Genomic DNA, 19,663 nt, shown 5'->3' with positions numbered 1-19,663 from the left:
GCCAGCCCTCAGAGCAGGGTCCGCTTGGCGCGAGGGGGCTCAGGCACCCCCGCGCCCCCCTCACCTCGTAGTGGGGGTGCTCAGCAGGCACGGGGGAGAAGTGGGGCAGGCTCTTGCTGAACCACATGGCGATGTCGCGCTTCATGTTGATGGCGAAGGGCTCGAAGCCCTCCTGCAGGCCACAGATGGTGAAGTACCGCAAGCTGCTCACCTCCTGGCCCAGGTTCAGCCGTCCCGCCTGGCTCAGCCCCAGGCTGCACACTGGGATGAAGCCTGCGGCGTAGGGTGGGGCCACTGGTCAGGGCTCCCCCACAGAGACACACCCAAGTGCAACCAAGGCATCTGGACCCCCCTGCTCCACCCCGCCTTTGAGCCCACAGAGAACCCACGTGTCCTGAGCGCCACCCCCGTGACACCCCCAAAACGCCCTGCTCGCTTCTAGGCCAGTGGGGAACGCAGGTATCCTATAGCCTCCCACCCCTTAACTTGAACCCAGCGGACTTCACTCCCCTCCCGTGCTGGAGAGACCCCAGGCATCCCGTCTCCTAGCCCCCCGGCTCCACCGTCTGCAGCCGGGGCAGAGCCTCCCTCCTTCCCCAGGTCTGTGAGAGAGCCCAGGTGTCCCGTCTCCAGCCCGAAGGGAAAGCCAGCATCTCTCCGGCAGGAGCCCCAGTGTCCGGGCCGTGGCGCCTCACCATCCCCGATCTCGATGTCCTTGAAGGCAAGCTCGGAGCCCGAGTCACTGATGAGCATCTCGCCGTTGAGGGTGAACATGATGTGGTTCTCGGTGAGGTCAATCATGCAGCCCACCACGTCCCCTGACTGCCAGGCCCTCCCAAAGGGCTCGCTGCCCACGTGCCAGCGCTGGCCCTGGGGGCCACAGAGCAGGGAGGGGTCAGCGGCCGGAGCAGGATGGGGAATGGGAGACGTGAGCCGCCGGATCTGGCCCCGCGCCCACCGCTCCCTGCCCCATGCTCACCCGGTGCCCGTTGAAGACATAGGCAAGGTCGTCGGCGCCCAGCTCCACATCGGGCCGCACATCTGGCCGGGCCCAGCCCACGCGCATCTCGCCCGTGGTCACAGCCTCGAACTCGAAGTACCACTTGCCAGCCCGCACCGCGTAGGCCTGCTCTGCCCGGAAGATGCGCACCCGCTCCGAGCGCGCTTTGGGCACCCCCTGGGCTGCTGCAGAGCGAGGGAGGGGCCGGGGCAGGGTCAGGGTGGCATCAGCCACCCCCAGCCAGACCACCGTGCCCCCCACCTCCACCCGCAGCCCTGCCCCCTCGCCCCAGCCCCGACCTCACCACCACCCCACGTCTCTTCCCACCCCTGCCCACCCGCTTTGGGCCTGTCCTCCCCCTCCCCTTGCTCCTGGCAGGCTCACAGGTCTCCTGATCGGGGGGCTCAATGTTGTAGCCGTAGCCGATGAGGGTGCGCACGGCCTCGCACAGGCTGTCCCGGTTGGTCTTCTTGGTGCGCTCGTCCAGCAGGTTGTAGGGCACCAGGCGCGGGTTGCGCTTGTTCTTGATGTCCTGGGGGCACCACGGCCGCAGGCATGGGTGGGGGCAGGGGACGGGACAGGAGCCGTGGGTCAGAACAAGCCCCTGGGATGAGCTCACAGCACCCGTGCAAAGGATCCCAGGGCAGTAACTGCTGTCCCCCCACAACCCTACACCCACAAGGCAGTGATGGGAATACCCTAGAGAGAGACGACGACGGGCAAACCAGGGACAGGGACAGGAACAGGACCCCAGAGTCTGGGCTCCCAGCGCTGGGGGAAAACCCAAGGGTCCCGAGTCCAGGCTCAACCCCCCTCCCCTCGGCAGGATCTCAACGCCTCCCCGACACTCCCAGGCACCTGCACGATGCTGTAGGTCCAGCCCTGCTGCACACGGTCCCTGGCCCACACGTTGTGACCGTTCTCGGCCAGCTTGTCCACCAGCGTGTTCTGGGCCGGCGTCAGTTTGACGTGGTTGAGGTCCAGGGGGGCTGGCTTGTAGCCGTTGGACATCATGTACCTGCCAGGGGAGGTGGAGAGCATCGGGCACAGCTCACCCCTTACCCGGAGCCCCCATCTCTGCCTCACACACATTTTGTATTGACCGAGAGCCAGGAGGCTTCCAGTCCCTGCACCCAGGGGAGATGCTCAGATGACAAACCCCCCAGACAAATATCACCAGTTGGGTCCCAGCATCCCAAAAGCCAGCGCTGCCTGAACTCAAGGCTGCAGCAGCCATGAGAGGGGGTATTTGCCCCCCCATCCTGCTGCGCCCTGCCGGCAATAGGTGACCAGGGACCGTGGAGCCCTTCCCTCGCCCCCCCCCCCCCCCCCCCCCCCGAGACCTACGTCTTGGGCAGCTTGGTCTTCTTGAGGTTCTCCTCAGCCTTCTCGTCACCCATCCCCACGTGGCAGCCCAGGGCCAGAAGCGTCCTGTTAGGAAGGAGGACAGCGAGGAAACTTGAGCACACACCCCTGCATGCCGGGCTAAAGACTCGCTGACATGTTTCTTGCCAAAGGTTCAAGGGCAAGGCAGAAATCAATGACTTCTCCTAAGTCCAACGGCACACAGTTGCATCCTGCTAAAGCCACTGGTACGCACCCAGAGACCAGCCCCGGGCTGCAGCAATCCCCAGCTCCGCTGTGGATGTTCCCCCTCAAGCCCACAGCCTGGAGAGACCTCTTTGTTCTCTGCAGGCAACTTAATGCCCCCCGCAACCCTACCTCCACCCTGGCCCCTGGGGTACAGACCACCCCTGCTTCTTCACAGCCCCCCCGCAAGGTTAACCCCGACATGCCAGGCTGCTCGCGCTCACTTCAGCGTTTCCCCCGACATCTGCAGGTTGTAGTTCCTCTCGGGCTCGGGCAGGCTGTGAAAGTCGAGCAGGCAGGGGTGCAGGCGCTTGTTATCGTCCCGGACCTGGGGCGAGGCAGGGAGGGGGAGAGATCAGGGCCCTGCTGATGCCCCATTCCTCACTCCCCCTCACCGCTCCTCCCATCAGGATAGCACCGGGGGCTCCAGCAAAGGCCAAGCAGCTCCAAACCCGGGTCGGTCAAACCTCAGGCTGAGCTTTAAGGGGATGGGGCTCAGCCTCATCCAGCTGAAAAACAGGAGCCTGTCGGTGGGTTACGGGGGTCTTTGCTTCCAAATTGAAAGTCCCCTAGGGAAATTACACATGTACACTTGCACACGCACACGTGTGTGTGCACTCAGGAGGGAGCTGGAGTGGCAAGTGCTGGGCAGGGGGGAAGGGGATGGGAGCAGGACCCAGGCCCTGGCAGAGTTTGTGGGGTGGGATCTCCCCTGGAGGGTATGTAGGGTGGTTTGGGGGGGGATTGCCCCTGGAGGGTATGTGGGGTGGGGTGGGGTAGGGTGGGATCTCCCCTGAAGGGTATGTGGGGTGGGTTGTGAGGGGATCTCGCCTGGGGGGGTATGTGGGGTAGGTTGTGAGGGGATCTCCCTTGGCAGGTATGTGGGGTCGACTGGAGGGGGGGGGGGGTCTCCTCTGGCCCCCTGATCGAGGTGAGGGTGGGGGGTGCCGGGCACGCACCGGCCCATAGGTCCAGCCCTGCTCAATGCGAGTGAGTGCCCACAGCTCGTGGATGTTCTCCGCCAGCTTCTCCCGGATCCGCTCCAGGTGCGGGGGCAGCACGATCTGCAGGGGGGACAACATGGGGGAGTCAGAGGAGCCAGCCCCGCTTCCAATACCGCCCGGGACAGCTCAGCACCCCCCAGTGCCCTGAGGGCCCCCCTTGGACTCCCACGCCTGGGGGGAGGGAGTCGAGCATCCCCCCACCCCCCAAAAAAAATCCAGTGGGTCTGTCCCTCTAAAGCTTCCCCATCCAGGCAAGAGCAACTAGGGACCAGTCTGTCCCCCAAAGCCTTCCCCCCGCCCCAGGGTAGAACTGGGGGGTGTGCATCCCTCAAAGCCTTCCCTTTTGACACAGGCAGGGGGGTGATCCCTCAAAGTCCCCCCCCCCGCCCCACCACAGCAGCTGCAGCGTCTGTCCCCCAGAGCCCTCCCCACCCCACCCCAGCCATGGAGGGGGGTCCCCATCCCTCCCAGCCCCTGCAGGCCAGGCAGGGCTGGGCTCCCCGGGGTACCTGGACGGTGTCGACGGGGCAGGGGGTGAAGGCGGTGTGGGACAGGGACTGGATGGGTCCCAGCAGGTTGCGGAGGCCATCCAAGTCGTACTTGTACTCCTTGATGGGCTCCACCCGCATCCGCTCGCGGGGCAGCAGGGCCTCGAAGCAGGGCGCGTAGCCCGGCGGGGGCAGGAACTTGAAGTCGCCGTGGCGGCCCCCCAGAAGGAAGCGGACCCTGTGAGCCGGGGGAGGGAAGGGTGAGGGGGCAGGAGGGTGCTTGGGGCTGCTCATCTAGGTACCTCCGCGCACCCTGGAACCAAAATGCACCCGCCTCTGGGCTGGGGCACGGAGGCGGCTTGTACTGGGGCCTCTTTTGCCTGTGCTCAGGGTGCAGCCACCCCCGGGACACAGCCATGAGGAGAAGTGCCACCGCCCCGAGCATTTGGGACGAGAAACGCAGGGAGGCATGCCGAAGCCCGCTCTATCACCAGCAGACCCCAGACCGGTCCTGCCCGGTGCCCCCAGACTCACTTGATGCCGGCGGAGAAGCTGACGACGGGGAAGAAGAGCCCGTCGAGGTTGAAGTTCTCGAACATGCCTTGCACAGGGAAGCCGTTGATGCGGAAGGAGATGCTGGGCACGCTCAAGTCCAGGCAGCAGCTTACCACGTCGTCTGCCGCCAGCGCGTGCTGGCTGGGCGAGGCCACGGAGCGGGCCACGCGGCCTGCGGGGAAGCGCGCGTTGTTGGGGGAGCCGTGAGCACCCCTCACCCCTGGCTGGGATTGTCGCTCTATCCCCTCCTCTCGGATACCCTGCTCCCCAAAGCAGCTCAGCGTGAATCGCTACGATCAGCACACGAGACAAGGCAGATGGCGAGGGACAGTTTCACGGGAGTGGAGATGGACGGGTGAGGGGTCGCACCCCAGGCTAATAAGGTGGTCACGAGCCACGACTCAGTTTCCCGGCTCCAGCCAAGAGGTCTTTATCTCAGAAAAATGGGCAGGAATACAGGCATTTGAACCCGAATGGTACAAAACTTCTGCATGCCAAAGTAGAAACGTGGGAGGCTGGAACTTGTCTCAAACCGGGAGGACGGCGTCCGAGGGCGCCGTGCAGTAACAAGGATGCCGGGGTACTACATAAGAGCTGCCATGGACTGGGTCAGACTCTAAAGCCATCCTGCCCAGTCTCCTGCGTCACACGGCGGCTGGAAGGGAGACTGAACTGGGTGCGAGCAGGGTTTTTCCTCCCTGTGCCGCTCTCCCTTGCAGCCTCCAGTACTTAAGGTCTGGCAAGTTCCAACCCGGGGGCCGTGCCCGCGCTCCTGTGCTGTACGCAGCTGCTCTGGGTCACGCTGCGGGACCAATAACGTCCCGATAAACCAGCGTCTAGTTCATGGGAACTTGCTTTGGCTTCTCTTGCACTTCTCCGGATAAAACAAAAGCCTCCAGCGTCAGCCACGGCGTGAGCACGCGGGAGTGCGCCCCCGCCGCGCCCGAGCCCCTACCTGACCAGAGGTGGAGGCCATCGAAGCCGAAGGAGTAGAGGTCGTCGCCGACGCCGTTGCCCCCCCAGCCTTCGCCGCCCCCCGGGTAGGGGCTGTAGCCCTCAGTCATGGCCCAGCCCACCCGCAGGTGGGTGGCCTGGGAGGTGACGAAGGGCTCCACGTAGTCCACGATGACCTCGTAGTACCACTTCTTGTACTGCGTTGAACCCTCGTGCGTGCCCAGAAAGATGTTGGGGCGCATGCTGCCGGGGAGAGGGGGATCAGGGCTGGAAAGCATGACCCCCAGCCCCTTCCGCGCAACACAGAAGCAGGAAGCAATGCCCCCACACGGGGGCTGCTTGATGGCGGCTGCTTCTGGGGTGGAGCAGCTGCTTCTCCAAGGACCTCTCGTAGGGTGCTGGGATGCAGCTACCTCTGGGGAGGGGCACGGTGGCTGTTTATCCCAGGGCCTCTACTGCCTGGGCTCCAGGTGCAGCCACCTCTGGGGGCACCACGAGGCCCTTCAGCTGTGGGACAAGTGCCCCCTACCCCAGCATTTGGGACAGGAAGCGCACGGGAACGCCGAAGCCCACTGACACGGTGTTCATGCTGGGCTCATCTGGTGGGGGGAGCTCCAAAGTGCTCAAAACAGACCCCAGCACCACCCTGAGGTCAGTGCTGACCCCTCCCCATCCCCCCCGGAGGGCCACAGCCAGGCAAACGCCCCCTGCTCGGGGGTCCCTGTCCCCTCCCCGCCCACCTGGTGACGTAGTTGATGAGGCTGGTTTGCAGCAGCAGGTCGCGGCGTGGGAGCAGGTTCCCAGAGATGAGGTTCTGGTTGGAGCGTACGGCCACCCCGTTGCACACGCACAGGGAGCACAGCACGTCCAGCACCTGCCAAAGGTGGGGGAAGAGGAGAGGGTGAGGGCTGGGGCCCGTCCCGCCAACCCCAGCACCCTGGCGGCGAGGTAGAGCAGCCTAGAGGTGGGTCTGGGAGCTGCCCACCCCTGCCACGCACCTTGTGGTTGCGGCCGTGCTTGTCCAGCAGGGAGATGATGGACTTGATGTGGTTCTCCTGGATGATGTTGAGCACCTCGGGGCTCTCAATGAGCACGCAGTACAGTACCTCCAGGATGCCTGGGGACAGGGGAGGCAGGGTCACAGGTGCAAGGCTGGGCTGGAGTCTGAGCATGCGGGGGGCACGGGCTGCACCAGGCTGACGTGTGTGTGTGCGGGGCGGGGATTATGGCATGGTTTTCCCCAGGGAGCTGCCCACGTGCAAGACACAGATCCTTGTATGACCCAGCACACGCATGCATGGAATCACAGCATGACTTTTCATGTGTGACGGGGTCCTTGTACAAGTTGGCACACGTGTGCATGGGATCATGGCATGCCTCTCCCCAGACAACTCCCCACGTGCACAGAAAGGTCTTCACATGAGCTGGCACACGTGCGTGTGAGATCACCCCATGCCACATCTTTCCCTGGGCGGCCACCCACATGTATGGCTTGGCTCCTTGTGGGAGCTGGCACACATGTATGGGATCATGGCACGTTTCTCCCCATGCACCCGCCCGTGTGCACAGCGCAGCTATTTGTATGACCCGGCACCCATGTGCGTGGAGTCAGGGCACATCTTTCCCCGCCCGTGCACATGGGTCCCTACATAAGCCAGCACGGGATCACTCTACACCTCTCCCCAGGGAGCTCTCCACGTGCATAGACTGGGTCATCACATGTGCCGACACGTGTGTGTGTCAGATCACACCACCCCTCTTCTCAGGCAGCTGCCCGCATGCCTGACACAGCTCCTCGTGAGCTAGCACGCATGTGCATGAGATCACATGCACGCTCATCTTTCCCCATGCAGCCGCCAGCGTACACGTGGGTCCTTGTAGAAGCCAGGGATGTACAGATGGGCACCCCCACCATGGGGAGACCCTGGCACTGCCCCTTCCCTCCTGCCTGTGCCCCCCACTCACCCGAGGAGGCCTCCAGGCGGTCCAGCTTGCTGACCACCCAATCCAGGTTGTTGGAGAAGAGGGCGCAGTTGGAGCGGTTTCCCCGGATCAGCGAGGCTGGGGGAGGAAGGGGGTCAGTGAAAAGCCGTGCAGCCCCGATCCCAGCACCACCCGCAGACTGGGAGCTGTTGGGACCCCAGTGCTCTCAGGGACTCGGCCCCAGAGCTATGGGGCTTCCACACACCCAGCAGCTCGTAGAGCAGGTTGACAATGGTCTTCCAGGACTCGGCCGCCTCCTCGCCCGCGAACTCGGCGAAGTGGGCGGCCGTGCTGTACACGTTCAGGCGGTCGATGCAGTTCAGCACCAGCGTGATCATTCCCTGCGGGGGCAGGAGGTCAAGGTCAGTGGGGATCGCGGCCGGCACTGCACAGGTGGGGAGCTCCCCTCTGCTGACAATGCCCCGCACCAATATGCGACTGCTTCTGGGGTGGGACATAGATTCATAGATGTTAGGGTGGGAAGGGACCTCAATAGATCATCGAGTCCGACCCCCTGCATAGGCAGGAAAGAGTGCTGGGTCTAGATGACCCCAGCTAGATGCATATCCAACCTCCTCTTGAAGACCCCCAGGGTAGGGGAGAGCACCACCTCCCTTGGGAGCCCGTTCCAGACCTTGGCCACTCGAACTGTGAAGAAGTTCTTCCTAATGTCCAGTCTAAATCTGCTCTCTGCTAGCTTGTGGCCATTGTTTCTTGTAACCCCCGGGGGCGCCTTGGTGAATAAAACCTCACCCATTCCCTTCTGTGCCCCCGTGATGAACTTATAGGCAGCCACAAGGTCACCTCTCAACCTTCTCTGGCGGAGGCTGAAGAGGTCCAGGTGCCCCAGTCTCTCCTCGTAGGGCTTGGTCTGCAGGCCCTTGACCATACGAGTGGCCCTTCTCTGGACCCTCTCCAGGTTATCCACATCCCTCTTGAAGTGCGGCGCCCAGAATTGCACGCAGTACTCCAACTGCGGTCTGACCAGCGCCCGATAGAGGGGAAGTATCACCTCCCTGGACCTATTCGTCATGCATCTGCTGATGCACGATAAAGTGCCATTGGCTTTTCTGATGGCTTCGTCACACTGCTGGCTCATGTTCATCTTGGAGTCCACTAGGACTCCAAGATCCCTTTCCACCTCTGTGCCACCCAGCAGGTCATTCCCTAGGCTGTAGGTGTGCTGGACATTTTTCCTCCCTAGGTGCAGCACTTTGCATGGCAGCTGCTAATACACAGGTGCCCTTGGTGCAGAGGTGCAGCCAGCTCTGGGGTGGGAACTGGGGGCTGTGTATACAGATCCCCTCCCTCCCTCGGGGAGGAGATGCAGTCAGCTCTGGGGTGGGACGTGACAGCTGCTGACACCCCCCCAGGCCCTGCCAGCCCCCACCTCCTCCTGGAAGAGGTTCTGGCGGCTCCGGAGCGAGCGCAGCTTGCTCTGCTTCTCCTCGTGCTGCAGCTGCTCCTCCGGGTGCTGGAAGTAGGTGATCAGGTCCTGCAGGCTCAGGATCATGCCAGCGATGGGCAGCGCCACGCTCGTCCCGGTGCCTCGGCCCTTCCCGCTCAGGCTGTCCAGGTCCCTGCGCCGCGCACAACCGGGGCGAGTCAGCGAGGGCTGGGGGGGAAGACATGCCACCTGCCCCCCCACCTCCCTAGACTCCTTCCAATGTCCCCAGGGTCCCCTACCCACCCTCCAACCCCCTACACACCCCAGGACCCCCCCACCTGTTCCCTCCCAACCCTCTGGACCACCCTAACCCCTTAGACACCCCCGGGACCCCCCACCTTGACCCCCATCTACTCCCTAGATTCCCCCAACTCCCTAGACTACCCTAGGATGCCCCACCTTGTCTCCCCAAACCCCTAGGCACCTCCAAGACCCCCCAACTGCCCCCCAAATCCTTAGAGACCCCCCCAGTACCCCCACCTTGTTCCCCCTTGCCCCCCTGGACTCCCCCAACCCCCTAGATGCCCCAGGACTCCCCACTTTGGCCCCCCCATCTACTCTCTAGGTTCCCCCAACCCTCTAGACCACCCTAGGATCCCCCAACTTGTCCCTCCAACCCCCTAAATGCCTCCAGGACTTCCCACCTGCCCCCCCAACACCTAGAGACCCCCCCCAGGGCTTCCCACCTTGACCCTCATCTACCCCCTAGATTCCCCTACCCCCCTAGACCATTGTACGACCCTCTGGACCCCCCAACCGCCTAGATACCCCCAGGACCCTCCACCTTGCCCCCCCCAACCCACAGCTTGGCCCCCTCAGGGAAGGGTGGAAGCCCTGGGGGATGATAAAGTCTCCCCCGCTTGACTTCTGCAGGGGCTCAGCTGCCCCCACCCGCACCCAGCCTGGGCCTGACCCCCCACCCGGCCTTGACCCCCGACCCCACCGGACCCCACCTGATGAAATGGCTGTAGAGCCCGGAGGTGCTGTAGATCATGCGCGCCGCCTGCGACTCCTCGCGCTGGGAGCGCGTCAGCGATAGCGCGTCGTCCATGTGTCCCTCCTGGTGCAGGATGGCCTGGGGGGCACGGACGGACACATGGATGAGGAGTGAAAGCGGGGCCAGGGCCACACTGTCCCCCTCAACTCCCCAGACCCCACCAAACCCCCTAGACCACCCCAGAAGCTCCCACCACGCCTCCCCAATTCCCTAGACCCCCCCCAGGTGCTCCCGTCTTGCCCCCTCAACCCCACCAAGCCCCTAGACCCCTCCAGAACCCCCCACCTTGCCCCCCCCTCACGGCACCTTCCTCTTGAGCAGCCCCATGCGCAGGGCCTTGGCGTCGGCGGCGGCGTAGGTGAGCCAGAGCCCGCTGGCCACGTGCTGCACGAAGCACATGGACTCCCCGTACTTGATCTCGGGGGCCCCCATGCCCTCCACGTCCCGCTTGGGGGCCACGTCCAGCTTTTCCTGGGTGGGGGGTGGGGGGCAGAGGGTTGAGTATAGGGGAGGTGCACAGCTCCTCCTGCTTCCTCCCCAGAGCAGCATCCCCTGATGGACCCCCCTATCCTGCCCCCTGCCCCCCCAGCCCAGCCCCCCGCCCCGCGCTCACCTTGGAGGCGCGGAAGCAGAAGGCTGAAGTCTTGGTGTTGGCCTTCTGGGCGTCCAGCACCACCAGCCCCTTGTCCTCGGCCAGCGCCAGGTACCGGCCCGTGGTGACGTGTCGCACCCGGAACGGCTGCCCCCACTTCATGTGGCTCCCGCTCCAGCTGCGGGGGAGCAGGATCAGGCCCCCACATCCCAGGAACCTTCCCCCTCCCCCCGCTGCATGCTGCACCCCCGCCGAACCCAAGCGGGATTCGAACCTGCCTCTCCCTGGGGCAGGGGGCAGGAGGCAGCCCCCCCCCCCCCCCCCCGCTGCCCCAGGAGGGGTGGGGGGAACTCACCTGATGCGTAGGGGCTCCAGCCGCCAGAGGGAGCGGGCGTGGGTGCACACGGGCCCCCCCTCGTAGTTCACTGTGCTGCTGCAGGAGGAGGCAACCCGAGATCAGAGACCCCCCCCTCCAAGAACCCAGGTGTCCGGAGCCCGGGTTTGAGCCCCGCTGGGGTCTGGGCACTCAGCATAGCCCCCCAACCCTGTACCCCCCCACGCCAGACTCACCTGAGCTGGTCGTCGCCAGGGTCGGAGGAGATGGTCAGACACTCGTCCATGTGCCCGTGGAAGAGCCGCATGACGTGGCCGCCTGTCACGTAGCCTGGCCGGGGCAGAGACACCGGGGTCACAGGCGTCCGGGCTCCCAGCCCCATCCCGCTCCCGCCCCAGCTCCCCTCCCAGGGCCAGGGAAAGGACCCGGGCGTCCAGGCTCCGGGGTGGGGGTCGGGGGGGCACGGACCTTCCTCGCAGCCAGAGCAGATGGGGTTCATGTTCCAGAGCGTCTGCATGAAGGAGGCGTCCGCCTGCAGCTCCCCGCTGGCCGTGGACAGGTGCTGGGGCAGGGTGGGGGCAGGCGTGAGGGGGCCAGGTGTGGACCTAGGAGTCCGGGCCCCAGGGCAGGTGGGATGTGGCATCTGTCCCCCCCACCGCTCCCAGAGCAGGAAGGAGGCTCCGAGGGATACGTGCACATGCAGCCCAGCATGACCTGCCCCCTCCCCACACGCGTGTGTGCACCAGCAGAGCCCATACCTGTATGCACACATAGGCACAGATGCACGACCTGCCTGCTCCCTGCACACGTGTGCCCATGCTAGCAGACACGCGTCCATGCACACAGAGGGGCTCTTTTGCTGTGCGCACGCATATAAGCGCCAGCAGAGCTCCCTGCCTGCATACGCACATGGATGCACGCCCCAGCATGGCCTGCCAGCTCCCAGCATGCGTGCACATGTGTGTGCCCCTGCATGTATGTGTCTATGCGTGCACATGCAGCACCCACCCCTTCCCCCCTGCGCTCACATGTGCACACCCCTCTCCCTAGCTTGGTCCCACCTCCCCCGGAGGCAAGCATGCCTGTGCACACACGAACATGCACATGTGTACTCTAGCACAGCCTGCCCGCCTACTTCCCTGCATGTACACACCTCCTCTGCACACACATGCCCGCACACACTTGCACACGCTCTCACCAGGTAGCGCTCGGAGGAGACGCTGACCAGGATCAGGTCGTCGCCCACTCGCACCTTCTCACCCTCCGAGCGCTGCTTGGAGGCCGGGTGGATGGTCCACCAGCACGCCTCGCCTGGGGGGCACCGTGGCTGTGACCAGGGGGGCAGCCCCCACCCCTGGGCCTGGAGACCCCCACCTGCCCCACGCCAGGCTCCAGGGACACCCCCCACCCCAAGGCTCATAGGCTCCCCCCACCCCAGGCCAAGAGCCCCTTCTCATCCCCCCAAACCCAAGGCTCACAGACTCCCCCCCAGGTCCTGGAGACCCGCTACCCCCACCCCAGGGCTCACAGACCCCTCACTCACCCCCAGGCTCCAGGGACCCCCAACCCCCCAGGCCCCAGAGACCCTCTACCCCCCAATCTAGGGCTCAGACACTCTCCCCTGCTCTCCCAGGCTCTAGGGACCCCCAACTCCCCAGGCCCTGGAGACCCCCCCTACCCCCAGGCTGAGACACCTCCCCCTCCCCCCCCAGGTCTCATGGACCACCCCACTCGGACCCCCAGCTTTGGGGACCCCCCAGGTCACAGCCCCCCACCCCGACACGCACCAGAGGCATCTTCCTGCAGCCCCACGTCGAAGGCGAGCTTGTCGGTCAGGGAGCGCGAGGTGGTCAGGCAGCTCAGGTACTGGCGGGGCGGGAAGGGGGGGTCAGCCAGGACGCCTGGGCTCTCTGTGCGCCCCAAAGGGGGCTGCTGGGGGTGGGGGTGACCCAGGACGCCTGGGTTTTCTCCCAGCTCCAGGGAGAAAGGGGGCTGGAGGAGTCGGTTGAGGGCAGCCGGGACGCCGGTTCTCTGCCCGCTCCACAGGGAAGGGGGGCAAACCCGGACGCCGGGGCTCCCCGCCAGCCCCCCGCACTCACCATGCCGCTGTGAGAGTGGCGCAGCAGGATGGCGTGGCCGTAGAGCAGGGTCCGGTGCCCGCCGCCCTGTGAGGACTGGGGGTAAGAGCACAGGGGGGCAGCTGTCAGCGGAGACCATGGGGGGGAGCCCGGTCCAGTCCCTGCTGGACAGACCCCCCCCACCACCACCGCACACTGCCAGGGCCCAACCCGGTGTCCTGCGGGCTGAGACCTGCCCAGCTCGTGGCACGGGCGAGCTGAGCTGCCTCCGAACCGGCCCCACGGCAGGCCTATCCCCTCCACCCCCCGGCCCCGCACACACGCACAGACACGCATATGAGCTCCGGGTCCTGTCCCCATCGCTGCTGCCCGGTGTGGGTCGCGTGGAGCAAGGCGTGATCGTTATAACACGGGATGTGCCATGTGACGATTGCACGGGGCTCAGAGAGCCTTGAACGGCCCACACAATGCACACGCGATCCTTATAACGCAGGATGTTTCACGCGATGATTGCACAGGGCTCCCAAGGCCACAGAGCCTCCAACGGCCCGAGCAACAGCACATGTGACCGTTATAACGTAGGAGTTGTCATGTGATGATTGCATGGGTCTCCCATGACCATGCAGCCTTAAACTGGCCAAGCAACACACATGATCATTATAACATAGGATTCGTCACGTGACAATTGCATGGGTCTCCCATGACCACAGAGCCTTAAACAGCCTAGGGCTACAGCACGTGTGATCATTATAACATAGCATTCATCATATGAATACTGCATGGGGCTCCCATGACCAAAGAACCTTAAACAGCTCGTGCAACAAACACACATGACTGTTATAACATAGGACATGTCATGTGATGATTGCATGGGTCTCCCATGACCACAGAGCCTTAAACAGCCTGGGGCTACAGCACGTGTGATCGTTATAACATAGCATTCATCATATGAATACTGCATGGGGCTCCCATGACCAAAGAACCTTAAACAGCTCGTGCAACAAACATACATGACTGTTATAACATAGGACGTGTCATGTGATGATTGCATGGGTCTCCCATGACCACAGATCCTTAAGCAGCCTAGGCAACTGCACACATGATCGTTATAACATGGGATGTGCTGCATGATGACTGCATGGGGCTTCCATAACCACAGAGCCTTAAAAGGCCCAGACAACAGCACATGTAACATGGGCTATGTTATCTGACGATTGCACTGGTCTCCCATGACCACAGAGCCTTAAACATCCCAGGCAACAGCACATATGATCATTATAGCATAGGATGTGCCATGTGACGATTGCACCGGGCTCCCATGGCCACTGGACCTTGTGTGGCCTAAACCAGATAGCACGTGTGGTCATTATGACACAGGATGTCATGGGACAATGACACGAGAGTCCCATGGCTGTCCAGGCAACACAGTACGCATGGTTATGATGATATCGGATGCGGCACGTGACGATCGCACGGGGCTCCCATGGACACCGGGTCTCGTGGCCTGGTCCATGCAGCACGCATGCCTGTTATAACATGGGCTGTGTCGCACGACAGGCAAACGGGGCGCATCACCCATGGGAGCTCTGCTACACGGCCGGCCGTGGGGGGGGAAACCACTCGGATGGGCTGAGCTGCCATGTATGACCAAGATGGCATGGGCATCGCTGCATGAGTGCCCTCCAGGGCGCACCATGTCACGGTCCATACTGCCCCATACAAGCCCTGCTCCTGATCACAGCCACAGGGCAGGCTGCCTGCTACAGGCCACGTATGACCAGGGTGACACGGGCAAAGGCATGATGCTGCAGGCAATATCCCAGGCTCCCAGCGGCACGGTCCATATTGCCTCGCACGAGCTCAGCCCCCAGGGACACGGGTCATGTCCCGTGGGCCGCAGCATGGGCTGCATGGCCACGTATGACCAGGACGATACGGGCAGGGGCCATACCCTGTGCCCCCCTGGCACAGGCTGCAGACCCGCCTGGGGTGGGGGACCAGCTGGGGGTGGCTTCTCCAAGCTCCCTCCAGACCCCTCAGGTCTAGCAGGCCTGGGGGGACCCCATGGGCTAAGCAGAGCCCCCAGATCCAGCGATGCCCCCACGCAGGGGAGCGGGAACACTGCAAGCAAGGTCTGTGCGTATCAACGGACCATGCAGAGAAGGAAGAGGCGGGATCTGGGATCGAGGATCAGGGGTCAAGGATCCGAGATGAAGGATCTGGGATACTAAGTGAAGGAGCAGGGAGCTGGGATAAAGGATCAAGGATCCAGGGTCTGAGGTGCAAGATGAAGGATCAGGGATCAAGGATCTGGAATATGAGGTAATGGATCAGGGATCTGGAATAAAGGATGAAGGATCTGGAATGAAAGATCTGGGATCTTCATCCCAAGATGAAGGATCTGGGATAACAGATCTGAGATGAAGGATCAGGGATCAAGGATCTGGAACCTGAGATGAAAGATCTGGGATCCAGGGTGAAGGATCGGGGATCTGAGATGAAGGACCAGGGATCTGGGGTCCGGGGTGAAGGATTGGGGATCAAGGGTCGGGGATCTGAGACGAAGGATCTGGGCTCACAGCACACCCGGCTAGTAGGGAAGAGGAGGAGGAAGACAAGGGTGAGGAGCCAGGAGGCAGGCAGGGGGGGGGTTTCCACCTTCTTGGAGGGGAGAGCTCCCGGGGATCCCCTGCTGACCCCATCAGCAGACCCCCCCCCCCCATTGCCGGGGGGAGGAGGGGGTGAGACAGCCAGGCTCGGCCCCAGGATGCAGCCACCTCTGGGGTGGAGCATGGGGAGAGCTGGGTATAACGGGGTCCCCTGGCTGGAAGCAGCAGGAAGTGGGGCTCCTGTCAGTGGGGAGGGGGGGGGCCGGGAGGGGTCCAGGACACCTGGGTTCCCCTCCCAGCCCCCTCTGCCCTTGGTACTGGGGTGGGGGGTGTCTGCAAACAGGGCCTTGACCCTGGGAGAAGGGGCCCGATCCTGCTATGGGCAGAGTGGGGAAGGTGGGAACCCCATGTGGGGGTGGGGGCACACAGGATGGGGGGGGGGGGGGTCACTGCAGTCCGGGCGGCACCTACCCACTTGTCCAGGTCGACCCCCTGGGCGCGGGCGGCGGAGCCAGCGAGGGAGAGAGCGAGAAGAGAGAGATGAGACGGCCGAGCGAGAGGACCCCCCACAGATATGGAGCGGGGAGCTCGGTAGGACCACCCCCCCCGGCTGGGGGGTAGGGTTTAGGGCCCCCCCACCCCTGGGTTCATGCCACAGGGCAGCACCGGCCATGGATCTCAGCAACGCCCCCCCCACCCGGAGCCTTGGGGCAGGATGGCCCCCCTCCAGCGCGGCCCCCCACTCACCTCGCTGCCCACCTCCACCGTGTTGGCCAGCATCTCCTGCAGCGCCCGCACCGACAGCGACTGCTCCAGCACCAGGCAGCACACGGCCAGGTCGGGGGGCACATTCTGGGGGGGGACGGGGACATGGGGTGAGGGGGGCTCCCAGGACTAGCCCCCCCACCAGGGGGGGCCTCACCTGCAACTGGGGGCGGAGCCAGGGCAGGCTCTCACCTGGCCACAGGGGGTGGGACAAGAGGTGGGACCTCACCTGTCCATTGGGGTGTGGCCAGGTTGGGGGCAGGGCCCACCTCTGAGCTTTGGGGGCGTGGCCTCCCTGGCCATTAGGGCATGTGGCCAGGCCAGGAGGCAGGGCCTCACTTGGGCATTAGGCTGTGACCCAGTTGGGGGCGGGGCCTCACCTGGGTATTTAGGACGTGGCCAGGCCAGGAGGCAGGGCCTCACCTGGGCATGGCTAAGGCAGGGGGCGGGGCCAGGCTCACCTGGGCATTAGAGGTGGGCTCCAGGGAGCAGAGGCGGTTCCCGAATCCCTCGGCTGCCAGGCAGAGCTTGAGCTGCTCCTTAAGCACCGTGGTCGTGCACTGCAGCACCACCTCGTCCTCCTGCGGGGTGGGGGGGGACAGGGGGCATGAGCAGCCCCCGGACACCTGGTTACCACCCCCCTCCCCGGGGCTGGCTCCAGCCCCCCCCCCAGGCCTGACCCAGCACCGCAGGGGGAGGGGGGGCCCCCAAACCAGGCATAAACAAGCCACCTGTCCTGGCCGAGGGCACCTGGCCCTGTCCATCAGGGGCAGCCCCCCCCCCCCCCAGCCCAAGGGGGTCCCAAATTCCAGCTGGACTTAAAGGGCCAGCGGACTCAACCCCCACCCCCACCCCCCACCATGCCTGGGCTGGGGAGGGGGTGGCTCTGGCCTCACATGGGTAGTTTAAATGCCCCCCCCCAACACACACGTGATCCTGATTCCACTATCCAGAGTCACACCCCAACAGGATGGGGGGGAGCCCGGACACCCCAGTTCTCTCCCCACTCCGGGGGGGGGGCAGCAGGTGAGGTGAGGTGAGGTGAGGTGAGGGGTCTGGGTCCCCAGTGCATCCTCCCCCCTTGGCCGGGCACACAGGAGTGACCAAGGGTTTTAAACCCCCCCCGCCCCCCCAGCTCGGGTTTCGCAGCGGGGCCTATTTCCACCCAGGAACGCGCTGCGTCAGCCCGGGCCCGGCCAGGCCAGGAGTGGGGGGCGGGGGCCCGGGCACGCCCCCCGGCATCAGGAAAGTAGCATGGCTGCGCTGACCCCTGACCCCTGACCCCCAGGACAAGCTAAGGCCCCCCCCATGCTGGAACGGAGAGGACCCCTAAGACATGGGGGGGCACCAGGACCCCCCCCGTCTCACCAGGCCCCCGGAGCAGGGGGTGACAGGACACGGCTGCCCCCCCAGCTCTTCCCCCCCATCCTGAACGCCTAAATTAGGCCCCGGGTCCCCAGGGCCCCTCCATACTATTAGCAGCCTGACAAAGCAATTACCCGCCCTGCTCCCAAGGGCCCCCCGTTTTGGGGACAGGCTGGAAGGAAATGGGTCAGAGACGCCCCCCCTCGCCCCCCCAGCCTGGTGACCTTGAGCAGCTCCCCCCGCCCCCCTGGCACTACCAGCCCCCCCAGCCCCGGCGGGGCAAAGCCAGGGGTATTTTTGGAGCCTGCACCTGTCGGCCGCGTTCCTCGCAGGCCCGGGCCAGCCTGGTGGGGGGAGGGGAAGCCCTGGGCACACGCGTGTGCACACATGCATGGGTGTGCCCCCCCACCAGGCAGACACACCCACAAAAGACCCCATTGCTAGCATCTCCCCCACTCCCCATTCTCTGAGCTGGCAATAGGGCCCAGGCGTCCAAGCCCCCCCCCCAACGCAAGGAGAACCCAGGCGCCCGGGTACCCAGACCCGAGGCCTCTCCACCCCCCAGACGCGGGGGGGGCTACCGGAGACACGCGTGTCCGGGCATCCCTGGGTTCGAGCCCCAGACGCAGAGGATCCAGGAGTCCCGGCCCCCAGCTGCCCCTAGGAGGGCAATGGGGCCCTGTGTCCTGCTAGGGCCCCAGGGGCAGGGTCCAGGCCAAGCCCCCCCGAACTCCACTGCCCACTGCACTGTGCCCCCTCTATTCCCTACCCCCACCCTCGCACTGCGCCTCTGGCCCTGCGTCTCAGCCAGGCCAGCTCGCTCCTACGGGGCGCCCTGGATGCACCTCGCTGCACCCCGCAGTGCTCCTGACACCGCACCCCAGCCGGGCCCGCTGCCCCGCACTGCATCCTTCGAGCCCCGCAGCACTGCGCCCTTTCCAGCCACTGCGCCGCCTCCTGCCCCAGCCCCGACCCCCGCACGGCAGCCTGACCAGGCCCCTGGCCTCGCGCTGCACCTTGCACTGCCTCCCCTCCGCCCCCCCCCCCAACTCTGCCCAGCCAGCCCGGAGCCCCACACTGCATCCCTTTCCCCGCTGCGCTGCACCCAGCCGAGCCAGCCCCCACCCCCAAAATTCACCCCCAGCTGGTCCCCTCCTACCCCCCCAACCCATACATGCCCTGCCCCGCCCCAGCACAGCCACACCCCAAAACTTTGGGCTGGGAATGGCCCTGGGCCTGTCCAGAGCTGGGGGCAGGGAGGTCAGGGCAGGGCGCACGGCCCCCCCAGCCCCAGCCCCAGCTGTCACCGGGTTAAATAAAGCTCTGAAACCAGAGCACGGTGTCAGCGAAGCTGGGGCTGGGCGCACACGCATGTGGGACAGGGGCACGCGTGCGCCCCTTCCCAGGGCTGGAGAGCAAAGGGAAGGAGAGGAGACCCCCCCCCCCCATGGCCAAGCCCTCCTGATGAGGAGCAACCTGAGTCCCCCCACGTCCCCCAAGATCCCCCACATCCCCCCTGCAGCCCCACACCCCCTCCTCCAGCTGCCCCGGCCCCCCCATGCAGCCCCCCTCGACTCCCCCAAACACCTCCAGCTGCCCCGGCCCCCCCATGCAGCCCCCCAGACCCCCCCCAGCTGCCCCAGCCCCCGCCAGCTACTGTGGCCCTCGGCCCCGGGCCCCGCACTCACGGTGCGCAGGAACTGGATGTCATCCTCGCCCTCCCCGCCCTCGGCCATGGCTGCGCGGCGCGGCGCGGCGCGGGGGAGCGGAGCGGAGCGGAGCGGGCTCGGGGCCGCGGGCACTGCTCCCCCGGCTGCAGCTGGAGCCGGAGCCGGGACAGGCCACGCCCCCCGCCCGGGCCACGCCCCCGCCCCGCCCCGCCCCCCGCCGGCAGCGGGCAGA

General features: G+C 65.1%; 1 protein-coding gene across 6 annotated transcripts in view; it reads right to left on the bottom strand.

Moving 5' to 3' along the window:
- The window catches only part of RYR1 (ryanodine receptor 1), a 57,552-nt gene extending 37,987 nt beyond the window's left edge, over window positions 1-19,565 (bottom strand). For 3 of the 6 annotated variants that reach the window (XM_059719361.1, XM_059719363.1, XM_059719364.1), the window contains exons 1-28: window positions 19,450-19,565; window positions 16,858-16,977; window positions 16,379-16,483; window positions 13,044-13,118; window positions 12,732-12,810; window positions 12,143-12,255; window positions 11,413-11,506; window positions 11,181-11,274; window positions 10,966-11,043; window positions 10,632-10,788; window positions 10,325-10,489; window positions 9,975-10,096; window positions 8,965-9,154; window positions 7,780-7,915; window positions 7,557-7,652; window positions 6,590-6,708; window positions 6,332-6,465; window positions 5,593-5,834; window positions 4,617-4,809; window positions 4,104-4,320; window positions 3,550-3,654; window positions 2,815-2,918; window positions 2,348-2,431; window positions 1,859-2,018; window positions 1,385-1,532; window positions 980-1,185; window positions 696-870; window positions 65-273 (exon numbers count right to left, since the gene is read on the bottom strand). In XM_059719361.1, coding sequence (XP_059575344.1) covers window positions 65-273; window positions 696-870; window positions 980-1,185; window positions 1,385-1,532; window positions 1,859-2,018; window positions 2,348-2,431; window positions 2,815-2,918; window positions 3,550-3,654; window positions 4,104-4,320; window positions 4,617-4,809; window positions 5,593-5,834; window positions 6,332-6,465; window positions 6,590-6,708; window positions 7,557-7,652; window positions 7,780-7,915; window positions 8,965-9,154; window positions 9,975-10,096; window positions 10,325-10,489; window positions 10,632-10,788; window positions 10,966-11,043; window positions 11,181-11,274; window positions 11,413-11,506; window positions 12,143-12,255; window positions 12,732-12,810; window positions 13,044-13,118; window positions 16,379-16,483; window positions 16,858-16,977; window positions 19,450-19,497 — 3,768 coding nt within the window. In that variant the 5' untranslated portion in view covers window positions 19,498-19,565. The remainder of the gene's footprint in view (window positions 1-64; window positions 274-695; window positions 871-979; window positions 1,186-1,384; window positions 1,533-1,858; window positions 2,019-2,347; window positions 2,432-2,814; window positions 2,919-3,549; window positions 3,655-4,103; window positions 4,321-4,616; window positions 4,810-5,592; window positions 5,835-6,331; window positions 6,466-6,589; window positions 6,709-7,556; window positions 7,653-7,779; window positions 7,916-8,964; window positions 9,155-9,974; window positions 10,097-10,324; window positions 10,490-10,631; window positions 10,789-10,965; window positions 11,044-11,180; window positions 11,275-11,412; window positions 11,507-12,142; window positions 12,256-12,731; window positions 12,811-13,043; window positions 13,119-16,378; window positions 16,484-16,857; window positions 16,978-19,449) is intronic. The other 3 variants (XM_059719362.1, XM_059719365.1, XM_059719366.1) reach the window with 1 other exon arrangement.
- Window positions 19,566-19,663: the final 98 nt, after the last annotated feature.

The sequence above is a fragment of the Alligator mississippiensis genome, chromosome 15 (genome assembly GCF_030867095.1).
Source record: "Alligator mississippiensis isolate rAllMis1 chromosome 15, rAllMis1, whole genome shotgun sequence".
Classification (NCBI taxonomy): Eukaryota; Metazoa; Chordata; order Crocodylia; family Alligatoridae; genus Alligator; species Alligator mississippiensis.
This window is presented reverse-complemented; position numbering and strand designations above follow the sequence as displayed.